The 23,325-nt window shown below is 45.9% G+C and overlaps 1 protein-coding gene across 11 annotated transcripts in view; it reads right to left on the reverse strand.

Annotated features, from left to right (window-relative positions):
• Positions 1–23,325, reverse strand: part of MICAL2 (microtubule associated monooxygenase, calponin and LIM domain containing 2) — a 241,555-nt gene that overhangs the window by 170,902 nt on the left and 47,328 nt on the right. For all 11 annotated transcript variants that reach the window (XM_010812544.4, XM_010812542.4, XM_010812543.4 and 8 more), the window contains exon 3: positions 17,512–17,852. In XM_010812544.4, coding sequence (XP_010810846.2) covers positions 17,512–17,775 — 264 coding nt within the window. In that variant the 5' untranslated portion in view covers positions 17,776–17,852. The remainder of the gene's footprint in view (positions 1–17,511; positions 17,853–23,325) is intronic.

Below are 23,325 nucleotides of genomic sequence, written 5' to 3' on the forward strand. Positions count from 1 at the left end.
GATGTGAGAGTTGGACCATAAAAAAGATTGAATGCTGAAGAATTGATGCTTTTGAGCTGTGGTGTTGGAGGAGGCTCTTGAGAGTCTCTTGGATTGCAAGGTCAAACCAGTCAATCCTAAAGGAAATCAATCCTGTATATTCATTAGAAGGACTGATGCTGAAGCTGAAGCTCAGCAACCTGATGTGAAGAGCCAATTCATTAGAAAAGACCCTGATGCTGGGAAAGATTGAGGGCAGGAGGAGAAGGGACACCAGAGGACAAGATGATTGGATGGTCTCACCGATCCAATGGACATGAGTTTGAGCAAGCTCCGGGAGATGGTGAAGGACAGGGAAGCCTGGTGTGCTACAGTCCATGGGGTCACAAAGAGTTGACAAGGACTGAGCAACTGAACAACACCACCATACTTAATGCTGAATTTCAAACTAATACATCCATCAAAAGAGCTTTCATGGTATAAGCAAACTAACTGAGACCCTTTTAATAAGCAAACATTAAAATGTGAAGTTCTAAAATCATAAATTCATAAATACTAAGTAATGCTGCTGTCTACCTTAAATGTTTCAGGTAAAATTTCTTTTGAAAATAAAAGAAAGAATATCTGAGCCATCATTGTATCCTTAACACCCAATACTAGGCATTGAAGAAATTATGTGGTTGGAGACACAATTGATTTTATATCTTTCTGAGGGTCACTGTCTATCTGTATTGAAGTCCTCAAACAACTGGCAACAATATCTGGGCCTGCTGGTTTTGAACATTCTTGCATTCTTACATTTATCCCTGTGAAATTCTAGGTACGTCCTTTATCCCAATTAAGCCTTAGTTTCCTCATCTGTAAAGTACAGTTGATGATGCCAGCCCTGCTTGCCCCCCTAGAGTTATTGTCAGAATCCAACGAGATACTGGATGCAAAATTGCTTTGCAAGTGGAAAAGCTTTGTAGTGTTGTGATGTATGGCTAAATTCTAGTGAACGGTGTCATTTGATATGATCTGGAGCCCTGGAGTAAATCTATAAGGGTAAAAGGCAAGAGGCTCCTGCAGCACCAGAGAGCATCATAAATCCATGCCACTCACCTGTTGCTGAGCTCAGCAGCAGAAAAAGGTCAATGATGTGCTCTTTACGGAAAGCCTTCTTGCCAAAAAATATGAAAAAACAGGGAGGGTTTGGACCTGTCAATACTCAGGTTTACAATTCCTTGTAAAGAAGCATAACCTATATTTTCCCTTCCCTCAAGAACCAGAGCTCATGGGCTACACTTAGGTGCCTCTCTCAGGAGAGGAGTTTCAGGGAGATAATGATCTGCCATGTCCAGTGTCAGAAAGAGGCCAAGCAGACAAGGATGCAAAGGCAGCCATGGTCTTGGATAACTCTGAGGACCCCATGACACCAAAAAAAAAAAGACATCTCTACTGGCACAGTAGAATGAAGTCAGGTTACAGCAGGTTGGGAATGAGAGGAAGGTGAAGCCAGGGAGCAAGGAGTATAGAGATTATCTTGCCCAGAAATTAGGTTGAGAAAAAGAAAAGAAGAAACAGAGCTGATGATACCAGTTTTCCTGAGAAGTAGGACAGCTGCTTAAAGGTAAGGGACTGAAGGGTAGAGAAGGCGATAAAGGCTAGGGACAACTTGGATAGAAACTGGCTAGACTTCCTTAAAACACTGTCCTGGCAGCACAAAGATGCTCAGAACTGAGTTCTCACAACTTGCTATCAAGATCAGCTGGTCAGGCTCTGCTTTGTGGATGGGGCAGAGAGTCAGATCCCAAGGCGAGGCTGGCCTAAAGTCATGGCTTTGAGAAGCTGCCGAACATGGCTGCAAAGACAGAGCACAGGCTCCAGAGTGAGTAAGAAAGTGAAGGTCAGGGGAGGCTGACAAATGGGCAGAAAAGAAAGGATGGCAGGTTAGCAGCAGATTTTGAGAGAGTAACACGGTGAGAAAAGCAACCGCTCAGAGCTGTGGTTAGAGAGGAGCTTTTCAAAGGAGGATTTAGGTGAAGCAAACTCCAAGGTGTGGCCATGGGGATGGGTTGCCAAGGGGAAGGTGGGAGGAAGAAGCTGCTGGAGTCACAGAGACCAAAGTCTCTGAGAAGGGAGTGCCCCGTAGGCTGGACTGAAGTGCTCAAAAGCTGGCCAGAGGCAGGGGGGACATGAGGCTGAGAGCAAGGAGGGAATATAGCCAACATGGGCATGTGAGAAGGGAGTTTTGGAATATGAAGTAGGAGACAGGTTGACCAAACAGGACACCAGGCCAGGCTGGAGGGGAAACTGCAGTGCAAGGCAGTGGGGAGCTGTGAATGTGAGCAGAGAGCCACAGTCAGAGCCGTGCTTTGGAAGGATAATTCTGTGGGGGTCGGCAGCTGGTCTGGATGGGAAGAAAAGGCAAAAGAGACTTCGAGCACACAAATCCCATTACTTGGGTAAGAGATTGCTACCCCCACCAAAGTGTTGTCAGTGGAAATAGAAGGGGACAATTATGAAAAAAAATTGCAAAGGAAGGTGCAGAACCTGACAACTGATAGCAGAAAGCAGACAGGAATCCAGGATGTTGGTATGGTTTTGAGCCTTCAAGATTTAGAGAAAAAGGAGGCGAGAAACGGGTTTCAGAAAGAAGATAGGTCAATGGGGTTTAAGGGTGCCCAAGGGACATCCTGAAGATGTCTTAAGTTACCTAAGTGGACTCATGGGGCTCAAGAGACATGTAGGGCCAGAGATACAAAAGTAGAGAGTCGCCCTCATGGGGGAGGGAGGGGTGACTGATGAATGTAACTGAGATTTCCCTTGGGAAGCACACCCAGCAGAAGCAGGTGTCAGAGACAAGCCCTTGGAGGAGACTGAGCATGTACTCCAGGAAAGGAGAGCATGAGGATGACTTTAAAAAATGTGTCTGAAAAATTGTGTCACAAATCCAATAGGATAGTTTTGAGAAGGAGAGGAGGCAATTAACAGCTACCAGGCACTTAAGTGCTTCATGTTCATTTGGTGTATAATCGTCACCCCAGTCCTAGGACATAACTATTATTATTCCCATTTCACAGATGAACAAATAGAGGCTCCAAGAGGCGAGGTCACACTACTTAGCAAGCAGTGGAGCTGGTTTTCAAGGAGAAAATAAAACCTAAACTTGTTAGAATGGACTACATGAAAGGCCTTTCAGTGATCTGTCTACTGTCCACCTAACCCCCAACCTTACCTCCTACCACACTCCCCTCCACTCTCTCCCCTCCAGCCCCCTCTTGGCTGCCTTGCTGCCTCTTCCAGCTGGCCAAGAGCTTTCTTAGCTCAGGGCCTTTGCACTTGTTGCCCTTTCTGAATAGCCAGCTCTTTGCCAGCTAGCTGCTTCCTCCTTGGAGATCTAAGCTTAAATGTCACCTATAATACCTTGTCTTGAGATAAGAAGAGATGGTTGGATGGCATCACCAACTCAATGGACATGAACTTGAGCAAACTCCAGGAGATAGTGGAGGACAGGGAAGCCTGGCATGTTGCAGCCCATGGGGTCACAAACAGTAGGACACGACTTAGCGACTGAACAACAATACGCTGTCTAGAATCAATTACCCTTCCTGCTTCTCTCTATCATAATGCCCTATTTATGGCCTTCTTAAGAAGAGGTGATAAGATTGTTTTTGTGTACTTCTGTTCTCCCATGGACCAGACAGGAAGCTGCACAATTGCAGGGGCCTTCTCTGCTGTCTTCACCTCTCCTCTCCGGTGCCTGAGGAGTAGTACTCAGCAATCACTAAATGAGTGAGGAAAGACTAAATTAATGAATCTACTCCTTCCGGGGATAGTGTTAGTTGCTGTGGATGTTCAGGAGGATTTTTTTCCGTTCCAGGAAGACTATTCAATTATTGTTCAGTTGCTCAGTTGTGTCCAACTCTTTGCAACCCCAGGGACTGCAGCACACTAGGCTTCCCTGTCCTTCACCATCTCCCGGAGCTCGCTCAAGTTCATGGTCATTGAGTCGATGATGCCATCCAGCCACCTCGTCCTCTGTTGTCGCTTCTCCTCCCACCTTCAGTCTACCGCATTGTCAGGGCCTTTTCTAATGAGTTGGCTCTTCGCATCAGGTGGCCAAAGAATTGGAGTTTCAGCTTCAGCATTAGTCCTTCTGATGAATATTCATCAGAGGATTTGATTTCCTTTAGGATTGACTGGTTTGATCTCCTTGCAGTCCAAGAGACTCTCAAGAGTCTTCTGCACCACAGTTAAAAGACATCAATTATTCGGCACTCAATCTTCTTTATGGTCCAACTCTCACATCCATACATAACTACTGAAAAAACCACAGCTTTGACTATATGGACCTTTGTTGGCAAAGTATCACCAAGTCTGCCCTCACCTGGGCAGCAAGACTGGTCCCAGCCTGTCCCTGATGTGCTGGTCTGTAATGAAAGAGCAGACAGCTCTTCTAAGATAGGATGGAAAAAGGATGCAATAAATTCCTTGGGCCTGAGCTAGCTGTTATTCACAGAGAGAGAGACTCTAGTCCACCTCGCTTTCTTCATCTCCAGGGTTTCACAAGTCCTTCCATGAGGATCATGTGACTCTGTTCATCCACCTCCAGGGGTTTTACAAGGTCCATGCAATCTGGATCTCCTCACCTCATTCCCTTCCTGGACCTGTGTCTGACCACATCAGCCTCTCTTTCTAGTCACAAAGGTCTCCCTGTTATTTTGAGAATACGCCGAGCACATTTGCTTGTCAGCGTCACTTGTTCCCTTTGTCTAGAACTCTGTTTCCTCTAAGAGCCACAGGCGCACTTCCTTCAGGTCTCTGCTTAAATGTCACCATCACACAGAAGCCTTCCCAGCACATCCGATATAAAACAGCAACCCACCTCTACTCAGGGCACCCACATCGCCCTCACCTTGTTCTTTCTCTATAGCATTTACCACCACCAACACAGGCACACATGTGTGCACACTCGGGTCACATATATTTATTTGTTGTCTGTCTTTCTCAGAGAAGAACGTAAACTCCAAGAGGACAGGGATTTTATCTCTTCTCTTTACTGCTGTAACCCTGATGCCTGGCATGTAGCAGGCATTTCAAATGGTTTTTTGAATGAATTAATAAATGTGCAATTTTTAACTCAGGGATGGCAATTTTAAAATAAGAGTAAGAAGAAATAGTTTGGTGGTTCCTCAAAAAGTTAAGTAGGCTTCCCATGTGGCACAGTGGTAAAGAATCTGCCTGCCAATGCAGAAGACATGGGTTCAACCCCTGGGCCAGGAAGATCCCTTGGAGTAGGAAATGGCAACCCGCTTTCGTACTCTTGCCTGGAAAATCCAATGGATAGAGGAGTCTGGCGGGCTACAGTCTATGAGGTCACAAAGAGTTGGACATGACTGAGTGATTGAGCATGCTTGCACACATGCACTCAAAAAGTTAAACACGGAATTACCATACAACCTAGTAGTTCTGCTCCTAGGTATATGCCCCAAAGAACTGGGAACAGGAACTTGAGCTGATTCTGTATGCCAAGGTTCATGGCAGCAGCATTCACAATAGGTGAAAGGGGGAAGCAACGCAAGTGTCCATCGAGGGATGAATGGATAAACAAAGTGTAGTATGTGCATATAACAAAATATTATTCTGCCTTGAAAAGGAAAGAAATTCTGACATGTGCTACAACATGCATAAACCCTGAGGACATTATGCTAAGTAAAATACTGCTGCTGCTAAGCCACTTCAGTCGTTCCAACTCTGTGCGACCCCATAGATGGCAGCCACCAGGCTCCCTCATCCCTGGGATTCTCCAGGCAAGAACACTGGAGTGGGTTGCCATTTCCTTCTCCAATGTATGAAAGTGAAAAGTGAAAGTGCAGTCGCTCAATCATGTCCGACTCTCAGCGATCCCATGGACTACAGCCTACCAGGCTCCTCCATCCATGGGATTTTCCAGGCAAGAGTACTGGAGTGGGGTGCCATCACCTTCTCCGTCAGTCAGAAAAGGACAAATATGTATGATTCCATTTATATAAGGCACCCAGAGTAGCCAAATTGAGGAGACAGAAAGTAGAATGGAAGTGCCAGGGGTTGGGGAGAGAGGAGAGATGGAAATTATTATTTAATATGTAGAGTTTTAGTCTGAGATGATGAAAAATATTTGAGAGATGAATGGTGTACTGGCTGCTTGACTACGTAAATGCTGTAAACTGAGAAATGATTAAAATAGTAAAATTAACGTCATGTATTTTACCACAGTTAAAAAATAAACCCAAACTCAATTCAGTTACTGGAAAACAAAGTACGATTGAAATAACTCGGACACGTAAATCTACTTTTTTAACTGTAAATATTATGAAATCTAAATATGGATTAAGTACTTCTGATTAAAATTTAGCATCCAAACTGAGATATGTTAGTAAAGTAAATATACACCAGAGTTCAAGGTCATAGTACAAAAATCTAAAATATCCTATTAATAACTTTTATAGAGACATTTTAGAATATTTTTATAAGTTGGATTAAATAAAAGATATTACTAAAGTTGGAAAAAGAAGGATTAAAGTTCTGATACTTGGTACCACTTGGCTGAACCTTGAAAATATTATGCTAAGTGAAATAAGCCAGATACAAAAAGACAAATATTACATGATTCTACTTACATAAATACCAAGAATAGGAAAATGTATAGAGACAGAAAGTAGATTAGAGGTTACCAAGGGCTAAGGGGAAGCGGGTAGTAGAAAGTTATTGCTGAAGAGTTCAGAGATTCTATCTGGGGCAGTGAAAAATTTTGGAAGTAGAAAATGGCGATGGTTGTATAACATTGAGAATATAATGCCACAGATTCACATATTTAAAATGATCAAAATGACAAATTTTATGTTGTACATCTTTTACCACAGTCAAAAAGGTAAACATGAGGAATCAAAGACAGAGACAGAGATGGAAACAGAATGAGAGAGAAGGAGGAAACGGAAGAGAATGCTTTATGGCAGAGAGAACAATGCACAGCTATATGGTAACCACTGGCTTGCTAACTAGAAGGGGCGAAGAAACTTTCCTGGACTTCTACAGATTGGACATAGAGAATTTTTCCAGGTATGTTCCTCAAATTTAGACAGTTCTCCCTGGAGAAAGGTCTGAGAATAAAGTCCTCTCACTGCTGAACCCCCATGGACAAACCGCTGGTGAAGTTTGCTACCCTGTATTTATATCTCTTAAGGCTGTGATGCATAGGAGGGGGTGCAGGGTATGCCAGGTGGCAGTGAAACATGTTCTGTACTGTTGAAGGCTCTGTAGTTAGAACACAGTTGGGTTTTCTTCCCAAGATACTGCATAAAAGTTTAAGGTAAATAGTTTTTTATGTAATATAATTTAATACATAATATATTCATGTATATACTATATATGTACTGTATATACTATATGCTATTCATGTATATACTATTAAATTTGTAACTTACTCCCCTTAAGTATTATTGTTGTTGTTCAGTCACCCAGTCATGTCTGACTCTTTGAGACCTCATGGACTGCAGTGCGCCAGGCCTCCCTGTCCCTCAACATCTCCTGGAGTTTGCCCAAGTTCATATTCATTGCATTGGTGATGCTATACAGCCATCGCATCCTCTGACGCCCTCTTCTCCTTCTGCCCTCAATCTTTCCCAGCACCAGGGAGTTTTCCAATGAGTTGTCTGTTAGCATCATATGACCAAAATACTGGAGCTTTAGCTTCAGCATCAGTCCTTCCAGGGATTATACAGGGTTGATCTCCCTTAAGACTGACTGGTTTGATCTCCTTGCTGTCCAAGGGACTTTTACTAGTCTCTCCAGCACCACAGTTCGAGGCATCAGTTCTTTGGCATTCTGCCTTCTTTATGGTCCAGCTCTCACAGTCGTACGTGAACACTGGGAAGACCATAGCTTTGACTATACAGACCTTTGTCAGCAGAGTAATGTCTCTGCTTTCCAACCCTTAAGTATACAAGTCTATAACTACACATGTTCTAAAACACACTATTCGTATTGGTGTACGTGTTGAGCATGTCATAGAGAGGGCTGGTAGCTCATGGCTGACCTCCTATATCAGTTGATATTCGTGGCCTCCCAATCCTGTCTCCTGCAAAACTCACTGGCTGAAAGGCCAAGCAAGAAAAGATTCAGCTGCCTGAACCCGCAGGCATGTGTTCTCTTGTACAGTTCGACTTCTGCCCAATCCTGCTTCTCTCCCGCATTCCTTTCACAGGTATTGATTACTAATGAACGTCTTGCACTCCGAATACCTTCTAAGCATCTGCTTTTGCAGAACTCAGTCTGTGACAAATATGTACTATTCATTACTTACTATTGTAGGTGCTGGAAAATCAGCAGAAACTATGCAGACAAAAACTCCTGCCCCCATGGAACTTACATTTTATTAATAGAAGGGTTTCTGGAAACACTTTTGTCTATGTGATAAAGCAGTGTATGCAGCCACAGCAGTCCCTTCTACCTTCTTCCTGCCTCAAAAGCAGACATGATGGCTGGATATACAGCAGCAGCTACCTTGCAACTACGAGGTGACAAGTATGAGGAAAAGCCTAGAGCTGCACCATCCAGTTCAACAGCCATTAGTCACATAGGCTATTGAGCATTTCAGCTGTGGCTAGTCTGAATTGAGCGGAGCTGTAAAACACACAGGATTTCAGAGACTTAATACCAAAAAAAGAATTTTAAAAATATCTCAGCAATAAAGTTTTATATTGACTACATGCTGAAATAATAATATAGTGGATATATTAAGTGAAATATATTATTAAAATAAACTTCACCATTTCTTCATACTCTTTAAAATGTGGATACTAGAACATTTTTAATCACATATGTAGCTCATTATATTTCTATTGGACAGCACTGGCTCAGAGAATCACCGAGAATATAGCCATTGAATTTTCAGTCACTATCTTTCTCCTGACAGCTGGTTAAAAAATAAGCTCCTATTTATTTAAAGTCACTGCAGCTGAGTCTGCAGTTGAGTGCAATTATTTCTGATTCAGAGGGAGTATGAATTGCCCTGGACCTGCCCTAAGGCAGGAAGGCTGAATTCAGCCTGGCACCCCATCTAGTTGATAAGAGTTAGACAGATATATTCACACTTAAGTGGACAAATCCCTTGCCATGGAATATATTTATCTCCAAGATATTTTTTATTATGAAGAAAAGCAAAGCTGAGCAAGTGCCTCCAGTGAGCAGGAAGGAGGGAAGCCAGGGGACACCTTCCAGTCTGGGAAACAGAGCATGAAACTGCTTCATGGCTTCCTCTTACCTTGCCCAGTGGTACACATTAATTTGGATAATCCTGGCCAGAGACTCCCTAAGGCCTTGTGCAACCCTGGGTGGGCCAGGAACTGTGAGAGGTTTTTCTTTTTTCGCCAAGAAAAAAAGAGACCCAGCCCTTCAGTCTAACAAGCCTGCTGGCTAATTTCCCCATCCTCCTTGAAAGCTCCATGAACAGCCAGATGCTAGTCAAGGTACCGACAAGGCTATGGTCCTCATCACACACCCCTGGGAGAGGGTGCTCAGATGCAAATCTGGACAGATGTTTGAATAAGAAAATAAGGGATTGGCCAGTCCTGGCTTCTGTAAACCCACAATCAGGGCTTGGAAATATACTGGGACTCATCCAGTACAGCTCTACAGAGAGAACTGTATGTTAATAGCATGCTATTTGTGTATGAGTGCTCAGTCGTGTCCAACTCTTTGAGACTCCATGGACTGTAGCTCACCAGGCTCCTCTGTCCATGGGATTTTTCAGGCAAGAATACTGGAGTGGGTTGCCATTTCCTCCTCCAGGGGATCTTTCCAACCCAGGGATCGAACTTGAGTCTCCCATGTCTCCTGCATTGCAGGAGGATTCGTTACCTGCTGAGTCATTGGGGAGCCCCCAGTATGCTATTTGTACTACTGCAGAAAGAAGCCTCTTGAGCTACACAGTTCGTTCATTTAGTCCCTGAGCACCCTCCCTGTGTCAAGCCCTATGCTGTGCTTTAGACCCAAAGAGGAGCCAGTCTTGGTTCCTGTCCTCAGGGAGCCCACAGTGGTGAGAAGCCAAAAAGCAGTCAGTGAGGGACACTGATCGGCAAGATAGTGATAGGGCCAGAGTTGGGAGCCTGTGGAAGCACCAAACTCAATTGGGGATGAAATAAGAGAAAGGAGGTCAGGGCAGGCTCCCTGGAGGTGATACTAGCTTAAACTGAATCATAAAGAGAACAAGTTAGCTAGGCCAGGAGGGTGCCGCTGCTCAGCACAAAGAGTACAGACCCTCCATGGATCAAGGCTGTAAAATCTCCCAATATGTGATGAAATTCTGAAGAGGAAAGCATATTCTTGTATTCATTCTTCTTTGAAAGAACAGTCACCTTTTACAAAGCGAATTTCTTAATGAAGTCATGTGTATGAAACTGTGAAGCACTATGCAAATGCTGGATGTAACAGTAATGAAATCATTGTGATTGTTACGGGGGTGGCAGTGGTCCCATTCAAGACCACCCAGCCCAGACTCCAGGATTCAGAGGGTGTCCATCACAATACCCACTCAACCAAGCCGAAGAAATCCAAGTAGGCAACATCCCACTGTGGCTCCCTTTTCAATCAGGGCCCTTCTTATCACTCTCCTGCGCTATTGGGAGTGTCTACTGCAAGAACCTCCATGGACGAGAACTTGACAATGCCTATAACATTGTCAATGCAATGCACACACCCTAGGACTCTGAAATTCTCACAGTGTATCCCACAGACAAACTTTCATGTGCATACAAAGTCCATATGAGGAAGTGTACTGCACTGTTTAAGATGGCAATAGGCTGGAAACAACCTAAGCAGTTAAGTAAACTGTGATGGAGCCATAAAATGGGAAGCCATAAAAAGCCATGAAAGTAATAAAAGGGTTAGAGTCCCCATGTACTGATGTAAAACAATCTCCAAGATATGTTTTTTTTTTGAGTGAAAAAAAAGGTACACAACAAATATGTTAAAAAAAAAAGCTTCCCATTAAATAAGAAGAAGGGCGATGCATGCGAACACACACAGATGGAGACTTTGAGGAAGGGCGCGTGGGAAATGGCATACTGGTTGCCTCTAGGGAGAAGACCTGGGGGCCTGGGCAAAGGCATTTCCTTTCCCGGTATATTTTCTTGTCTTGTCCTGCTTGAATTAAATTTTTTTTATCATGAGCATGTATTTTTTTTAAATGTAATTAACTTTCATCTGCACTCAGTCTTTGTTGCTGCAAGCAGGCTTTCTCTAGTTGCAGCAAGTGGGGGGTACTCTCTGGTTGTGGCGCCTGGGCTTATCACGATGGCTTCTCTTGTTGCAGAGCATGCAACAGGACGAGATACTCATGGGCTCGGTAGTTCAGGTGCACACGCTTAGTTGCTCTGTGACATCCTCCTGGACCAAGGATCGAACCTGTGTCCCCTGCACTGGCAGGAGGATTCTTAACCACTGGACCACCAGGGAAGTCCTGCATTTCTTTTTTAGTTAAAGAAAACGAATTAGATGGTTCTTAAATAGACAAAGAACTCTTTAATTATAAATGTATTTGTAAAATGAACCACAGTGAACCCAGACTAACCACTTCCTATGAAGACAGCCAAAAAAGAATTTTTTCATCTCAGTTTAATATTGTTGGGATAATTGACTTCCTCAGTCTCACATAGCATGTTCAATGCATGCACTCAGGCAAACTCCACACACTTCGTGAGGTGCACTTTGTGCGTGTCACACTTCATGGTGACAAGTGTAGTGATTCACAGAACTCGATTGGCAGTCTAGGCTTGCAGACTTGCCTACTTGGGCAGTGCCATAGTCCATTGGCAGGTAAGTGGACAGATACAGAGTTTATGGAAGCTTTCTGTTCAACTAGCACTTTCCTGGTGGCTCAGACAATGAAGAATACGCCTGCAATATGGGAGACCTGGGTTCGATCCCTGGGTTGGGAAGATCCCCTGGAAGAGGGCATGGTAACCCACTCCAGTATTCTTGCCTGGAGAATCCCATGGACAGAGGAGCCTGGGAGGCTACCATCCATGGTGTCGCAAAGAGTCAGACATGACTGAGCGACTAAGCACTGTACACACAGCACAGAAGGTCACAGTGCAGGGGCCATCCTCTACTCTGTCGGTTATGCCTGCAACTGCCTGTATTAGGCAGAGCGGTGCAGCGGAGCCAGGCTTTGAGGGCCCTGGTGGGTGATTTCAGAAGTGGGGAATGTCAGATAGGCTTATCTAGGCTGCGAGATAGCAGCCTTCCCTCCGAGCTTCACCTCTCCTTCCCCCCTTCCCTGCTTCTACTGTGCTCTGCTCAGGCAGCTAGGGAACCACGCTGTAATGAGCTGGGCTGCAAGCATTACTCAGGCAGGGGTTACCCACCACCGGGGAGTCAGTGCAGACACAAAGACGGGCAAAGGTCATGTTCAAGAGCAGAAGGCATGGTGTGACCCAAAATACAGACATTTCCTTCTCACAGGATAATCCAAGTTTTCATTATATAGGCTGGCCCTGTGGCTGCTGGTGACAGGAGCCTGTGAGTCATTTCCTGCAAACGTGTTTTTATGGCAGTGATGTACAAATGCCTTCTGGTCTGAACTGGTTACCTGTGATTACCAAGCCACCCCCTGGAAGGTGGGAGCAGGAACCCTGGATTGGGATCAGGGACACATCCTCAGTGATCCTCCAAATCCTCTGTCTGAGCCTGGCCCCAGGAGGCCTTCTGGTCTCCTGCCATTCATCCATCCTGCTCTCACGCTCTCCCCTTCCTCTTCCCTCTCCCCATGCACATCTTCATTCCCATTACATGAGCAACCCACTCTTCCCAGAATATGTTTCTCTGCCTTATGTTCCCTTGCGCTCTTCCTTCAATAAAGCCAGGCAAACTCCTACTCATCTGTCAAACCCCAAATCATTTCTCTTCTTCCAGGAAGCATTCCCAGACTACTCCAATCACTTGCTCTTCTATAGTCCTGCAGTACAGTGTACACAACTCTCTCATATCACTTAGGATATTAATAATGATATTAATGGCTAAACACTAGCTGATCATTTACCAAGTACTAGGCAGAGTTCTAGACACTTTTCAAAGATTACTTTATTCAATATTCACAAAAATTCCATGAAGGAAGAAGCATCATTGTCCTCATCTTACAGAGGCTGCTACTGAGAATAAGGAATTAGGTAAGTTGCCCAAAGACAAAGAGCTCTTAAGTGACTGACTGGTGCCTAGATAAGTACCTGGCACATAGCAGCTGCTTAATAATCATTTACCTCAAAAATGATTAAATAAGTGAGTAAATACCGAAATGGTGACATTTCTATCCCCTCTATAGAAAGCTCAAGTGAGAACCATTTCTTACTACTGTTTCAAACAATCTCCTCTGTCAAACACGTACTAAGGTGTAGGATACAGGAAATACCTAATGAATGAATAAACAAAACACTATACGAGCAATCCAACAGATAGAATCCAAACCCTGGCAACGCCACCCACTAGCTTCAACCAGACAGCTTCAGCTTCCTGGGCCTCCTGGTTTGTCATCTGTCAAATGCAGAGATTGTATACAACATTCTTTCAACTTCCTTCTAGCATTAAAAGTATATATAAAATAAATGACCAGACTCAATGACTTTGTGGCAATAGTAACTCCCAGGCCAAATTATGTATTTTACTTTCTTGGGGGCTGTCTTCCCCAGGAACAGCACAATCAGATGTGGCATTTGATCTGGGTACTACCCTAACTCAGCCAAAATCAGCCCTGAAAGAGTTTCTTTGGCCTGCTCCTTGGTTCGCTTATTTCTTATCCAAACAGATCACACCCAGGGAAAGAATTATTAAGTGCTTGGCTAAACCCTCATAAGTAATAATCAATAATGAACAATAACCCCAAGTTAGATTATGCAACTGGCACCTAAACTACTGCTCTATGGACCTTGCAGGTCCTCCTCCCTATCCCCGGCATATGAACCAGAGGTCGTCTTCTCCAGACAGACCCTGGTCACCAGTCTTCCCCTGCCATCACCACTAGTGCATGCATGTGCACACACACACGTGCACGTGTACACGCACACATGCACACACACACACACAAACTCCTGCTGGCATGAAGAGCTTACAGCACCTGGTAGGGGCTGATTAATGCTTGTGAATCACTGAGGCCTAGATCCACCCCATATGGTGCTGAGATACATCCACATCAGGGCAAAGGTGGGAGTTCTGGCTGCAGTTCATTCATTCCCACTCTACCTGTGACTAAGCAGGAGCTTGGCTATATGCCTGGTACCTGACACATCTGTGACACATGGCTTAGCATTAATGATGACCACAAGCATGCTAATGCCCATCACTCGTTGTTTTGTTAATGCTCAGCATCAGCTACTACACCAAGGGATAAACCTAAGTGAGATGTGTGAGCAAGACAGTGTCTGTTCATGTTGGAAGAGAGGGAAGACCATGTTCTGTGTTCTGCTTGACTCACAACCAGGAGACCCAGGCTCTTCGAGTGAACATCACCTATCATTGCCATTACCCACGTGAATCCAACATGAAGAGGCCTGGGCCATACCTAGGATGCAAACAAGCAGTTGCTCGTCATGTAGGGGACACCTAGTATTTGTCTATCTCCCATCCCCATCCCTGAGGACCTGTTCCTCCCCTCATGTGAATCCTGTGATGCTTAAAAGAGCTGCCAAAGACAGCGGTCAGCTCCCTTGGTTTTGGCCTCAACAACTGGCCCAAAAGTGAGCTAACTGAAATCCTTGCCTGAGATTTTATTTTCCATATTGAGCAGGAAGACAAAGGTCTTTTGAGTCCCAGAGCTATAAAGATATGAATAAGAGGCTAGCAACATGGAGAAAACATGTTTGCAGGAGGGAAGAATGGAGCCAAGACAGAGCAAAATATCTAAGAGATATTTAGATGGAAGAAGAGAGGGTAGGAAAGTGTCCAGACACTTTGAGTGTCTGGACCTTCCTGCTCACGTGAGTTAATCATCTCCCTGTTATGTTCAGGTTAGTTTGAGTTTCTGAAATGTGCGAATAAATTCGCCTAATAGTCACAACCATTTTTCTTTATTTCCACAGTCCAGTAATTGATTTTAAATTTTAGTAATTTCAAATATCACAAACAAAACTGAAGAATGGCAATATTTTGTTTGAATTCTTTTTTCTGTACACTGAGTACATTTTCCAATAGGTCTTCTACAATTCAGGAAACAAGTAGCTTTTATGAGATGGGCCACCACATTTGATGTCTTTGTTCCTCCTCCTGAGAAAGGTGTAAAAATTCCTGCACAAGAACCACTCTTACTCAGCATCACTAAGGAAAGACATGAGTCCTTTCCCTTTGTTTTAATATCTTAGACATCACTGATGACCTGCCAACCACGAGATGTATAGACTCCTCCACTTCAAGCCATCAAAGCTTGTAAAACAGGGGCTGGCCAGGCAAGCTAGGCAACCAGCCAGTGATTTTTGGAAGGACACCTTCCTGGTGGTCATCCCTTCATTCCATCCCTCTGCTGGCTGACTCCCTCTGAAGATCTGTCCTCAGATCCCCGAGAGAGTCCCCAATAGCTAGGAACTGTTGGGTGTATGGGGTGATGCATTTTCTGATACAATAAGAGCTCTGAAAATCTTCCTTGAGAAAACATATTGCACTCTAGCCACCTAACTTCCATAGGACCTTTGAAAAAGGAAACCACTATATACGGTTACTGAAAAGGGTGATGCTTTGTAAGTTAAAAGCTTCCCACTCCTAGAACTCTGAAGAGCTGCCCAGTGAGCCATGAACCATGAAGCTACAACAGCTAGAAAGCAGGTGCTGGGCAGGGGTAGCACTTAGGATACTGGCCCCCCCCTCTTCTTTCTTTAAAGCTTTCCTCTCCTTGGGTCAGGCTGGAGCTTAGCAGGTTATGGTCAAGCCCTTCCTGGATGGCTAGTATGCTCTGGGCCAAAATGACTCCTGCTTCGCCTGACAAAATGCTCTCCTATACCCTGCACAGTCTGTGTGTCCCAGGCTCAGAGGAGCTTGGCAGCTGTCTTCCCCAGGGCAAAGGAAAGTGGCTGTATCCCACGGTGGACTCAACAGCTCCGCATCACCAAAACAAAAACACAACAGTTCTGATCTCTATGGAGAGTTCAATCCTCTTGTCTAGGATTGGCACCAACTAGAATTCCAAGGGCTCTGGCTGAGCTACCTCCTGTGAGGTCTAAATACAGCACGCTTGCTTTTAACCTAAACATACAGCCTGGACCAGTGCCCAGGGCTGACTGCCCCCAGGGAAGTCTTGACTTCTGGCTGCCCATTTGGGGATGGGCAATGCAGAGCTTTCAGAGCAATGTCACCTACATGTGATCCTGAGCAGAGGAAGGGGACAGGGTGGTGGAGAATGCAGAGATGTGAAGAGGAAGAGAAAGAGAGGGAGGAAACAGTAATAAATACCAAAGACCTATTTCTTAGCCAATTAAAGTCAGGGGATCTTTCTCAAATGTTTATTCCCAGAGGAGCACAACTCTAATTATGTCTCTGCAGGGACTTCAGAGCATAAGCCCTAAAATCAGAGAGATTGAGGTTGCCTTTTTGTTGTGTGGCCTTAAGTGAGACTGACTTTGCAGGTTCCATATCTCTCAAGTGACCCGAAGGACTACCGTACTATTCAATGAGACCTCATACAGAACGGGCCTGGCCCAGAGAAGCTACTTGGTAAATAATGGCTCCTAGAAGTAGTGGTAGTAGTAATAGCAGAAACAGGATAACATCAAGCATGCCTTTGATGAGTGGAATATTTCCTGCCGTATCAATAAACAAGGATGTGACAAGTCATCCTCAACTGCAGCCCTCCAATGCCAGCTGGTGAGCCTTAAGGGCACTCAGAAAGGAGCAGAATACCTGCCATCTAGCAGCTACAGGACTGCAGCCACTCCCTACAGTGAGCCCTGAGGAACTCAGGATATAAAAACAGGACACTGGCCCCAGAGAGCTGAGGTGCCTATGAAAGGAATGATTTCTGTAAGCCCAGACTCTTGCATCTTCCCATGCACAGAGAAGCACTGATTTCCTTAACTTGGGGTATCTGGATTTATTTAGCAATAATCTTGATGTTCAGACTATCTGCTCTTTGTTGCAAAACTTCCATATAACCCGGATCCTCTCCTCACCTCGTTGGAGCAATTCTCTCCTACTTGAGATGCTGTCTCCTGAAAAATCCTAAAAGTCCCTACCAAATAAAGCATAGCTCTCAGCCTTTAGGTTAGGAATATTTTTCAAGTTGACACCTTTATTTTCTGTGCCTCGGAAAGCACATAAGAAGAATTGCTGAGACCACTACGATAGGATAGAAGCCCCCAACCAAGATACGCTGTGCATATACAGACAAAGGCAACCTTCAGCTGAGTCAAACAATAAAACACAACCACACCCGCTAAGAACCTTACAATGCCAAAATGGCAACAGCTCCCTAACCTTCCAACAATCCAGCCCACATGCCCCATAGGGTAAGAAGCATCTCTGCAGGGGTTCCCTTACCTTGGTGTTCATACAAGACCTTCCTCGCTTATACTCTTTGTGGGACCCACGCTTGTCAAGTTTGTACCACAGGGCCTTGGCCTTCCAGGTGGTCACTTTGGACTTGAGCTTGGAATAAAAGTTTCTGTGGTCCAGAGGGTCTAGGTCCAGTTGTCGGGTGAGGATGTTGAAGGCCTGAAGGGTACCTTTGCATGTGGAAGCTTGGACAAAGTTCTCGAATAACTGCCCGGCCTGGGTCTGCTTCTCATCCTCATTCTCCCCCATGTTTCAGGAGCCACCCAGAGCAGCGATGTGGAGAGGATGGAGGAGAACACCATGAAGTGCCTGGAGAAATGTCACACCTGCAAAGGTAGATGGAGGCAGAGGTGAGCTCCGTGGACGAGGGTAGGCTGGGGAGAGGGTGCAGAGAGGTAAAAATACAATTCCTTTAAGATACTAACATAGTAAACATAATGCCAACCATACATACTCTACAGGAGAGGTATAATCATACCATCTAACCTGGAAATGCTGCCTTGCTGGCAATCTCTCTCCCCAACACTCCACTCCCCTGGCTGGCTGCAAAGAACTACAGATTGCCAAAGACATACCCTGGCTGATGTCAATATTATCTGGTCAATCTTGCCATAAGCCAGATGGTTCTGGAAGTAGGAACTAGCAAAAGGAAAACAAACAAACCCAGAAACCCAGATTTCACACTGCTGAAAACCTATAATTCTTGGTACCATAAACTGATTGACTAATATTAATGTAACCTAACCACATGACATGAAGGCACAGTTCCCCAAAAGTAAAGTTCTCTCGATTTCATGACCACCATCCCACCTATCTTTAGAGATCACTCTTTTACATTTTCCTTCATTAGTTATCAGAGGGCGGATCTTCTCTTTATACAGACAACAAATGGCAACTTCTCAAATCTGCTGGAAGGACAGCATCTGCTTCAGTGAGACATACAGAAAGACAGAGAGACATGTGGGTCTCCTCCTGATGCACAAAACAAGCCTGTGCTTTGTAAGCCCAAGCTGGGAACTATTTGGAACAAGTGCTAAAGGAAAGAAAAATGTGATGGAGGCTCATTCACATCGCAAAAATAGCTTGCCGGGGTTTTGGCCATCATCCTTTCTTCTCTGCACCACTCTAACCTCAAGCATTTTCTTAGGAAAGTCATTTAAGTTTCAAAGGAACAAAAATAAATTAGACTGATTTTCCAAAGCACTAGCTATTTTTCCAGAATCCGAAGCCGGTGCAAGAAAACAAGCATGGAGGAGCTGGGGCTGGCCCCGGTGTCAGGAGGGCTTGAGGGAGTCTGTAAACAGAGGACAGAGCATACCAAGCTCCCCCAGACAGAAGCCTGGCAGGCGGAGGTCAGCAAACAGAGACAAAGCCCTCGGGCTGGGTAGCTTCCCACTCTCCAGACGGAAACGCCATTGTGGGTGCGCGTGGCCTGCGGGCTGGCCTTATAAAACTAAAAGCAGAGGATGGTGTTTATCTTCTTCCTTAATCCTTTACTCATTCATTAAGCAATAACTACTGGTGCCTTAGCAAGGGCCACACATCACCCTAGATGCTAGAGGAGGGTACAGAGACAGGGCCTAGCGAGGAAGGCAGCCCCGTACATAGCTGATTATAAGACAACAGGCCAGTGCTTGTAAAACTGAACACAGCACATGGAAGCCCAGAGAAGGAGATGTTCAACAGAGCCTGGAGAAGCCCAGAGGAGCCACAGCAGGAAAATGCCTAAATGCTGTGATTTCAGGAATGAGGTGGATTTTGCTAGACAACTTGGGAATGGACCATACAAAGGCACGGATCTGGAAAGAGCCAGCATGGCTGCAGAATGACAGCAAGTTCAAGGCATTGGGAATTCAGGACTCGTGACAAGGTGTCTGGGGCAGACTGTAGAGGGGACCTGGCTTCTCCAGTGGGCCGTGGGGTATAGGAGACAGAGCAGCGGGGTGAGATGAGTCGTTGGGAAAATGAGATGTCAGGGGTGGACTGGAGAAGGAGGCGGGTGAGCACTGCCCAGGCACAATGAGGGAAGAAACTGGCAGAGCAGGGGAAGGAACACACGCACATGTATGTTATGCACAGCCTGGCTGCGCGCCACCTGTGAGGGGCCACTCGCTGGGGGCAGACAAGCTCTCCAGACACCCAGATCTGATGGGTGAAGTGGCTCGGGCTACAGCATAGGACACCTCCCTCCCGTCCCTCTTTCTCCAAGAGCTTCCAACAGGCCCGGCGCCAGACTCAGCAGAAGGGAGAATAGTACATTCCCTGCTTCAGACCCAGCCAAACTCTACTCTGCAGCCAGGCCTCTGTCCTCTGGTTCCCTCAACTCAACAAATTCAACCAACTTCGAAAGCTGGCTTTGTGCTCTACCCGGGACTGAGAAGACATGGATTCCCTCCCACATGGATCAGTCAGAGCCTTTAGTGTCTGCAGTGCTCACATTGGTATCACTCACATAAACTTTGCCTCCTCCTGTGTTCCAACCTTTCCCCTGTGCAGGACTCACCACCCAGAGAGCATAAACAGAGAACAAGACTTATCTGCTTTGCAGAGCATATTAACATCCTCAGTCTTTATCTTTGGAATTGCTTCCATGCCAGGGATTGAAGAAGGGCAGGAGTAGCTAATTGACAGCTGCAAAGCTACTTGAATTCCACCAGAATCCTGTAGTATGGGATGGGCAGGTGGCGCAGAGGAAACCACAGGCTTTGGGGCTCTTAAAGCCATGTCCAAAGCTCAGCTTGGCCCCTCACTGCCCACCTGGCCTCACACAAGCCACATAAACTCTGAGCCCCCGCTGTTTCTTTTGTATGAGAGCCTGCACAGCTGCTGTGGAGGGGGAGATACAGGAGTGATGGCAGAGCCTGGCCCAAGGAGGCACTGGGTAGACGTGAAGATGTATGCTGAAGCCATCGCCTGTGGCTGATCTGAATCTGCGGAATGCCCCAGTTTGAAAAAAGAGCTTTGAAAATCAGTTCTCCAAGTCACCAGCTCCTCCCTGTCTAAAATGGTGAACTGTTTTGAGTTATCAAGCTAGACCCAACTCCCAGAGAATAATTTATAAACTGGAAGAAACTGCCTCCGCCCAATCCAGCTGCCTCCTCTCCTCCCCCGAAAGAAAAATGAACAACTTAATTTTACAGCCCCAAGGGAAAGAGCGAGAGTGGTGTTGAGGGCTGTGGGTGGGCGTGAGAGCTGTAGGAACTAGCTCCTATCTGGAGGGAGATACGAGGAGGTGGAGGGAGATGACTGGACAGGAGGAGATAAGCCCTGCCTGGGGCTGTGCCCCCGCAGCCCGTGCCAGCCTCGGCCCTGCTGCCCTGCATCTAAAGAGTCTGGTCTCAGCCTTTAAAATCATTTTCTAGTTTAAGTCAGAGACCTTAGGAATGACTGACAGCCCCTAGGAGTAAGTCTCCTCACAGAAGACCATCTGGATATATGGAGTCTGGCAAACCCGGTTGTGGGTCTGGTCTCAGGCGCTCACTAGCCACGGGATCCTTGGAAGGTTATCTAGCCTCTCAGCCTGCTTTCTCATCTGCTCAATGGGGACACTGATACTCGAGTCATAGGGTGGTAAGGAATAAACTCAATCGTGTGATATATTTAGCACCTGTGACTCCCTGACAACCACCACTCACTACTATTCATCAAATGGCTCAAACACCATCAGACCAAACTGAAGAGAATATAATTGAGGACCACTAGTACTAGCTTCGGAGAGGGCAGTGGCACCCCACTGCCTGGAAAATCCCATGGACGGAGGAGCCTGGTAGGCTGCAGTCCATGGGGTCTCGAAGAGTCGGACACAACTGAGCGACTTCACTTTCGCTTTTCACTTTCATGCATTGGAGAAGGAAATGGCAACCCACTCCAGTGTTCTTGCCTGGAGAATCCCAGGGACGGGGGAGCCTGGGATGCCGTCTATGGGGTCGCACAGAGTCGGACACTACTGAAGCGACTTAGCAGCAGCAGCAGCAGCACTAGCATCCCAAGTCAAACAATTATATACACTTTACAATTAGAGGCCATGGGCTTTCAATACAGAAGATCTGGTTTCAAATCCACTTCCTAGCTGTGTAGCCTTGGACAACTAACTCCACTTCTGAGTTTTAAGTTCCCATATGAAATGTGGGGAACCTCACATGAAGAAGTTTGGATGATGAGCTGAAAACATCCATGGTACAAAGTAGTTTTGTGAATGAACTAGAAAGGCTGATTTAGAAGGACTCCCATAAGTTTGAGTCTGAGTTTCCAGAAACTGGAGTGTAGTATTTTGCTGGATACCCTTCTCTTTCTGCCAGAGAAGAAAGTCAGGATTAGTTAAGCCAGAGGATCCTGGGTAATAGCCCTTGTTAGCCTTCCTTGTCAATCACTACCCAGTTGTTGCCTTTTGGGAGTTTGGTATGAAATATAAATAAATGAACTACTCAGAAATATGAAAGGTTTCTGCATTTTCTGGGAAGAAACAAGACATGATGCTTTAGTTTCTAAGAATAGCCTTGAAGCAATTTGGTCTTTGCCAACGAGTCCCTTATTTGTGGTTCTGCCTATGTGACTTCATGAGTCACAAAGCAGTTCCCTCTCCCTGCCTCTGGCTGTTACAAATTACAGCTCAGAGTCTCAGACTGCCAGCACTGGTAATGGGCTCTTGGGCCCATAACATCTGGGAGACCAGTTCAAGGTTTATGTAGAGGCCCTGAGTAGTCCTCAAAATAAGAGACGAGCTCCTGGCCCAAGAGTTACCAGTATACTCACGTGTGGGACTCCCACACCTCTGTTGTTCCTTGGCCTCATCACCTGCGAAATGGCATCAAAGAGTGTGACCAGGCAGCGTATAAAAGATGGGACCTCACTGGTGGTCCAGTGGCTAAGACTCCACGTTTCCAATACAGGTGCCCAAGTTCGATCCCTGGTCAGGGAACTCGATTCCACATGCTGTAACTAAGAGTTCACATGTCACAACTAAAGAACCCTCATGGTGTAACTAAGACATGGCCCAGCCAAATAAATAAATATAAGAGGGAGGTCTAGAAAAACTGAAGGAAAGCTGGAAGAGACAATGAGCAAAACCCTCTCTCAAAGCAGAATGAGGAAATGGCAGCCCTCAACCCCACCCTCAAGGCTCACAGACACATTTCAAGGCAAATGCAATCTAAAAACCAAACCCTCTTGTCATTTCCACTGCCAAACCCCTATTCAAACTCACCATCTCTCAGGTTAACCACCCCAAGGGGCCATGAGGGCAGGGTCCAGTTTCCTCAGCAGTGAAAGATGGGGAGGTCTTCACCCCATCCACTTGCGGAGCTGCTGGAAAGACTTAAAGCCCTCAGGTCTGCACCTCACACACAGAAGACCCTCAGGCATGGTTACTTGGATCCGACATCTGAGATGAGGCAGGAGGCAGCCAGGGCCAAAGCAGTGGGAAATCCTCACACACTGCATCTCTGCAGAGCCCAGCACAGGCAGAACACCTGCCTTACAGGTGATGTCTGCAGACGTCATCTTCTCACCTGGCCCAGGGAGGCCCGGCTTTCCATCTACCAGGGCATGAGACATTAACTTGAACCTAACCCTGGGGCAACTCCCAAGGTTGGGAAGGGGCAGAAAGGGCGCCCTTGTAATTTCCTTCCAGCCAGGGGTCCCCAGCCTTCCCTCCGTCACCTCCCCAGGTTGAGCACGCACCGCTTCCTGGGGCAGCCTGCCCACCCTTGTCTCCGCTGACAGGAAGACAGCCTCAGTGAGATGATTTCTCTTGGTCCCTCTCCAGCAAGATTGATGCTGTCTCTCCAACGGCTTCTCCCC

This window comes from Bos taurus, chromosome 15 (assembly GCF_002263795.3).
Source record: "Bos taurus isolate L1 Dominette 01449 registration number 42190680 breed Hereford chromosome 15, ARS-UCD2.0, whole genome shotgun sequence".
Lineage (NCBI taxonomy): Eukaryota > Metazoa > Chordata > Mammalia > Artiodactyla > Bovidae > Bos > Bos taurus.